We start from the raw sequence: 6,957 nt of genomic DNA, 5'->3' as shown, positions 1-6,957 counted from the left end.
TAGTCTTCCTTTTGCTACTGATGTATTTGAAGAAGCCCTTCTTGCTGTCCTTGACATGCCTTGCCAGATATAATTCCAAACGGGCCTTAGCCTTCCTCATCACATCCCTGCATACTCTGACAACGTTCCTATATTCCTCCCAAGTGGCCTGTCCCCCTTTCCACTTTCTGTAGACTTCCTTCTTCTGGTTGAGTTTTGCCAGGAGCTCCTTGCTCATCCATGCAGGTCTCCTACCTCCTTTGCTTGACTTCCTACTCATAGGGATGCACCACTCTTGAGCCTGGAGGAGGTGATGTTTAAATATTAACCAGCTCTCTTGAACGCCCCTTCCTTCTAGGGCCCTAACCCATGGGATTCCTCCAAGTAGGTCCCTGAAGAGGACCTGAAGAGTTTTTGCCCCATTGTTTTAGGCCACTGTGAGAAACATAGCAAATGGACCTTGTGTCTAACTCATTATGGTAGTTATTTGATGTATTTTTTACTAAATTAACTTTTTTCTTTATTACTGTGAAGAACAATAGCAAAGGAGAGTAGTAGTGTTTTTTCATGTACTAAACAGATGCTGTACCTAAATTGCTAAATATTGCTTTAGACTTCTCTTATAAATAAGAGAAATAAAAATCAAGCTCTTACCCCATATCATCATTGGCCTTCTTTGCAAGAAGTAACAAAGTACTGGCTGGTAAAATGGTTCCATATTGTGAAATATGGAAACTAGTTTTAAACATGTGATTTGGATCTGACTGAAGCATGGAATATTGAATTGAAATGCTCTTTTCCATTATTGTGAATAGTTTCGATTTTGATGCATTGTGGAAGATTAAGGACATTTTTATTGTTCAGCAAAAGAATTTTTAAATTTAAAATAGAGGGAAATACCTTAAGGTACAACAATCTTTCCTGAATTTGTCTGAACAAATCCTGTGTAAACGTAGACTGTAAAAACGCATGCAGTTCCATTTGGATTCCCATTCTGATAGTGCCCTGAAAGCACAGATTCTAATGAGTCAGATGAGTTCTAAAAGTCACCTTTAATGCTAAGTGGTAATATAATAATCTTCAGATCAACTGTTAAGAAGCTGCAATGTGTCAGTGCGCAGGGTCACAGGAACCATTCAAGCTGTCACCTCCTCAAGTCCATGCATTTCAATCTCAGTTGGATACCAGGAAGGGATATTGCATATCATATGCCTTAGATGTGCACCTGATATGTTATTGAAGATATTAAAAATAGCACAGATTAATCTTCTCTCTTAGGAAAAGAGTGCAAGAAGGTCCTTGAGATGGACACAATATAAGTTGATCGATTGAAAGTAATGCTCTGTCTCAAGTCCGTATTTTCATCAAGAGTGAGTCAGTTTCCGTTTCATCAGAGTAGTTGCCTTGATATGAAATGTGGATCTTGCCAGCATAATTAGAATGAAGAAATAGTTCTTCACAGAAGATAAATTCAAAATCACACAGATTGCTCATTTTGTCATCACTCAGGAATCAAATTGGCTGAGGTTTGGTTGCCCAGTTTRTATTAAGCCTTAAGGCAAACTGATGATTGTAAATTAAAAAAATTAAATTAAAAGAATTTGCATTCAGATGATTAAATTAGATATACTACACTCTGAGATCTTTGAAATGCATAACAGAAAATTAATAATTAGAGAAAAAATAAAAGCATGTGATAATGGGAGAGATGTGCACTTAATGCTACCTCTCTAAAACGCCTACAAATAGTGACTAAAAGTGCAGTGATCCATCCGTTTCATATCCATTCAGAGCTCTTTCAACCTACATTCATTTGGCAGGATCTAAAGCCATTTGTGAACTCCTATTAGAAAAAAAGAAAGAATAAGGAGGGGAAAAAAAAAAAACCCTCCCCACCCAAGCCCTAAATATCCAGCTTCCCATCAAAACTACATCTTTTCATTAGGTGATTTCTCACAAGATTTAGTGTAGCTGGCATTTGGTGTCCCAGAAAGAAAGTGCCTGAAAGTAAATTTTTTTTTTGCCTTTCTCTAATTTGTCCTTGACATGTCATCAGTGAGGTTCCATCTATCTCTCTTCCTCACATTCCAGTAGGAAAGAAAAAAAATTAAGCAGAAGTATGCTTAACTTCTAAACTCAGGAACCCACTCAGTGGTACCGTGAGATTCTTATTAGTCATCACTCTTTATGTGGGATTTAAGTAAGAACTGTCCCAAATTGTTTGAGATGTAATCTGCCATGAAGGAGAATTCTAACAGTGTTCTGAGTACTGTGAAGTTTCAATAACGCTGAGTGTCTTCAGCTGTCATTTTCCTTTTTCATGTTCATATTTGAATGCTGAGTAAGTGGCATTATTTTTGAAAATTAATGTTTGTCTATATCTTGTTAAACACAGGGCAATGTCCATAAAATCCTGGAAAAATGCAATTTACCACTCACTGGGAAACAATGTGTAAACCGCATCATTACAGAGAAGGTAAGTACATGAATCCTTGTCAATCCTTTCATCCTCTATCCCTAAGAAATGCCACTTAGTAGAAGTAGTAAAGCTTAGTAAAAGCGAGGATTGTATTCTGTATCTGTTACCAACAAAGGGCAAAGATTCCCTTGGAGTTCATTTCTCCAGGCCCAGGGGCTCGTTTTTTTTTATTTGAAAGCTTTTACCAGTGACATCTAACATACTGGACCATATTCTTAAATACCTTCAGAACAGAGATGCCATGCATGAGCAGTATTTATGCAAAGTATGTTTCTACTTATTATTCCCAATGCATATCTGAAAATTTTCCTTGAGAGATGTAAATTCTCAAATACCGTTTTAAGTGAGCTATATCACAGCCCACTTTTTCCAGCAGAAGAAAAACTGTAGCACATATACATCAGACAGCTGGCATCTTCCTTGCTGTACACTTCAGACTCTTTTAGAGAAGCTGTAACAGTACCTGTAATTATACCAGGACTTTAATTCTTTTGTCCTTACTTGAAGGCCATTTGTGAAGCAATTTACTCTCCAGTTTAAGTCCACGAGAGTGTGTGCTGCTGCTCAAAGTCGGCTAGTGGATATTTTCAGTAGAGGATAAGTGACTTAGGTTTCTGCTGTAGTCATACTTCTTTCATTGTCAGTGTTTACATATTTAAGGGCTAAGAATAGTCCCTCTGTGATCCCTCTGTCATACTAAGTAGAATGCTTCAAAGGTGCTTTCTCCCTGTGGTCTGTTACTACTGTTATTTAAAGCCTTCCTCCACGTAGTAGGGGGAAATAAATGAAAATGTGGAAGTTTATTTACAGTCTTCTACTATCTGGCCAAATACAAAGYGCAAAAAAATGCGACTGAACAAGAACTSATAGAAAATAAACACCTGGAGAAATTTCTTTAAGAGTCACCACTAGTTAGATCTGGTTGTTTTATAAGGCAATGACATAAACATATAACAGCACTTTAGAATATATTTTAAACTCTGTTTCCCCACTAGCTTCCTAGGGTGGATGTTCCTTACTCCCAACTTCTCTCTTAAGATTTAGGTTGGCTATCACTTTCTAGTCCTGTAAATCAGTCTCATGTACCCAAAGGAGCAGAGTTGAGCTTCAGTACACTTCTGTGATGAGTTTAAAACTTCATTTTCCTTCCAAGTTCAATCTTCACTGGACTTTTTCTACTGACTTTCTTTATGGCTAGACCTTATGGTTTCCCTGGCAACTAGTYTGCGACCTGTACATCTCCCTCTGGCAGGCACCACTAAAGTGCACATCATTTTACAGGTGTTTTTATTTGATGTGCTTGAGCGCCTTGGAAGTGGAAAGCATGTCTTGTGAAGACATCAGAAAGAGCAGCCTTTGCCCTTTTAGCCACTTCCTCCCAGGCTTTCTATTACAAATAAAACAAAAAGCCTTCTCTTCCATTGCTAGCTTCTGAAAACTAAAACTACTGAAATCTGTAATGAAACGGGGTGTGCAACAGATGTTGGAGAAGATCATCTTCTGCTGATGATTCAGAGGCCAGCCACTCTGTACCTCTCTTCTGGCCTAAAACCACAGACAATGCCTCCCTCATTCTTCTGCCCTGTTATCTGTCATGATCTCTTGGTGGGCATTGCCTTGTAGCAAAGGATGTCTCTATCCTTTCCTTTGCCCCTCCCAGTTCTCACCAGATTGGGGCAGAAGGCACAGTCCTCGTTTTATGCGAAGAAAAGCAGGCACGTGGTTTTCCCTCAGAATTAACGTCTCATAATTTATATTCCTTCAAGTACAGATGAAAGCTGCAGAAACCTTTATTGGTCAGTCAGAAATGTGTAAGGTGATACTGAYTGATAATGGCATAATTTGGTATTTAGGAAACTGTACATATTTCAATGCATTTTGTACAATATAACTATTTCCTTGCTATCTGTTTTAATGTTAAAAAAGTACTTGTATGCTATTTGACAGGCTGTGTTTGATGTGGACAAGAAAAAGGGGCTGACCCTTGTGGAAATCTGGGAAGGACTGTCAGTGGATGATATCAAGAAAAGCACTGGCTGTGACTTCACAGTAAGTCATTCTACAACCAAATATAGTTATTCCTTTGTCAGAACAAATATTCTTCACAGATACTTATCACATGATGACTTCTAGGTCCAGTAAGTTTCCCCTTTACAGGTGGAAAGCTACTGGGTAGATTGCCTGTGGGATTTACAATGAAACTAGGAAGAGACCTTGCGGGACATCTTAGGGCTAATCGAATATGATTATATTAGGTACTGGAATTAGAATACACCTGGGAAAGACAGAAGAGAAAGAGAAATTGTCAACAGTAGAAAGGATAATGTGGAAAGGGAACTTTTTGTAATGCTCTGAAGAGGGCAGCTGATTCATATCTGAGGTGGATGAATATTTGTTCTTCCTCTGGATAAGTCAGTTTACCTAACCCTCCATTGCTAAGTTTTCATAATAGCTGTAGATGGGGTTGTGAGTCTTCTCAACAGGGCTGACTACGTGTCCACTCTGTGCCACTGACGCTATTCATTTACATGCTTCTACTGCTGGTATTTTTGCTCTTTTTTTCCTATTGTCTTATATGAATTAAACTTATGTTCTGCATTAATCCATAYAGTCACTGCCTTTTCACCTTCACATTCCTTCTTAAGAGGCTCACTTAATGCCAACACAAAACTGGCTGATTAATGGAAAGCTGTAATACATTGGAGCATAACTGAGGAGACATTTAACAAAACTGATTCCATATGTGTGGCTGATAACAAATACAGTTTCTTCAAGTCCTTCTCCCACATGCAAGTTATTATGTTTTTTCTCTTGTGTTGTAGTCTTGTGGGGTAGGTCAGCCCTCTTTAGGTGAGGACAGTGACTATGACAGTGTACAGTTTGTGCTGACAGATAGCTGGGGAGCGTTTGGTAATGGAGTGCAATACTCTGGATATCTTCCTCTTTGCAGAGTTGCATGGCAGGACTAGGGCACATACATAATTGTATGACTGCAGAGCAGTTATTATGTCAAGATTTTGTTATTAAGGCTTTGAATACTACTGGCAGTAAGTAAAAAACTCTGAACAATGTGCTTTGAAAGCCTGGGGAATTTCATTCATTCCCTGTGTCTATAAAAGTAATTTTTGATAACCAAATATGATAGTGTATGTTTTTCTTATGGAGTTTAAAATATTTTAAATAAAGAGCAGTTTACTACATATTCATTCATTTATATGAATATATTCATTTATCTGAGAAAAATTCTTCTCTTATAGATAAGTGGCCTGCAACCGCATAGTGCAGGAAATTTGCTACAAAACCACTTTGCTCCATTATTCATTTTCCATGTAACATTTTGTGGAAGTCATTATTATTTTTTAATTTACAGTGGAAGCAAGCTTCCATATTCAGCAATTCTATGCGCAAAAGAAATTACTTATTCAACTTCTCCCAGTGATCTAGGGAAAAGTGATCAATTTTTTAAAACTTTGATAATGTCAGAGCTCATCTCTCTTTGGCTGATCAGCCTCTCAAACAGCTAACCCAATCCTAAAACATAAAAACTGACCTTGTAGATTTATATTTGCTGCAGTCAATCACTATTTTATTCTTGCATATATAATTTTGGGATTAAATWCATGAGGAATTTGAATGTGCCATGTTTAGTAAGCATTTTTATAGACTGAAGCTACAGGAAAGGACTTTATTGTCAGAAGACACCAGTGCTTAGATGCATTACCTGTTGGTTTGGAAGGAGTTGKTTTCTTTTGGTCAGGTGAACAATATATTGTTTTTAACTGGCTGTGTATTACCCAAAGTGAAGTCCAGCAGCCTAGGCTTGCCTTGAGGCAGTAAAAGCAGAACCATCCAAGGGATTCAGAGAAAGAGGTGACAGGCTCAAATGATAGGCTATGAGATTAAGCTTTGCAGCAGTACTTGGAATGGGTAAGATAGGGCAAGACTGTAGCTATCAGGACCAAAGAAAAGTTTTTCACCACCCTTTGGCACTTACTGCTTTCCTGTAAATGTTGTATAGGAATAGCACGATTTTGAATCTTTAGGTTTGCCTGTAGTTAGCAATTGATGAGAGAGAGCGCAGCATCATTGAGATCCCTTGAATCTGTCTCACTGGGATCGGGAAGGAACTTTTCAAAAGCACCCGTTCCTGATTCTCGAGAAAGCAAACTCTGGTGCAGTCTGTTTGTACAACTCCCTGGTCATGCATGAGATCCTGAGTTGCACTAAAGGAATTGTGGGCATGAAAAATGTAGATGCTGCTTGGTTTATGCACTTTCATATACTTGAAAGCTTGCAGCTTGCATAGATGCTTGCAAAGCACACTTTGCTGACCTCCGCCAGGGTATGTGCTTGGGTCAGCGTTACCTGCTGACTGGTAGTTCCAAAAGCACCAGAAATCTTTATAGCTCTGCAAGTGGAAGGGGTGAACTATAATGATTTGTTTATTTCAGCAGTAGCATAGAAAAGCACTAGCTCTTCCTCTCTCCCATTTCCTGCCT

The 6,957-nt window shown here is 38.4% G+C and overlaps 1 protein-coding gene across 1 annotated transcript in view; it reads left to right on the top strand.

The window, feature by feature from the left end:
* OXCT1 (3-oxoacid CoA-transferase 1) overlaps positions 1-6,957 on the top strand; it is an 81,259-nt gene that overhangs the window by 68,770 nt on the left and 5,532 nt on the right. Inside the window, exons 16-17 of the mRNA XM_026058114.1 lie at positions 2,375-2,455; positions 4,406-4,507. Of these exons, the coding sequence (XP_025913899.1) occupies positions 2,375-2,455; positions 4,406-4,507 (183 nt within the window). The remainder of the gene's footprint in view (positions 1-2,374; positions 2,456-4,405; positions 4,508-6,957) is intronic.

This window comes from Apteryx rowi, unplaced genomic scaffold (genome assembly GCF_003343035.1).
Source record: "Apteryx rowi isolate R43461 unplaced genomic scaffold, aptRow1 scaffold_143, whole genome shotgun sequence".
NCBI lineage: Eukaryota > Metazoa > Chordata > Aves > Apterygiformes > Apterygidae > Apteryx > Apteryx rowi.
This window is presented reverse-complemented; position numbering and strand designations above follow the sequence as displayed.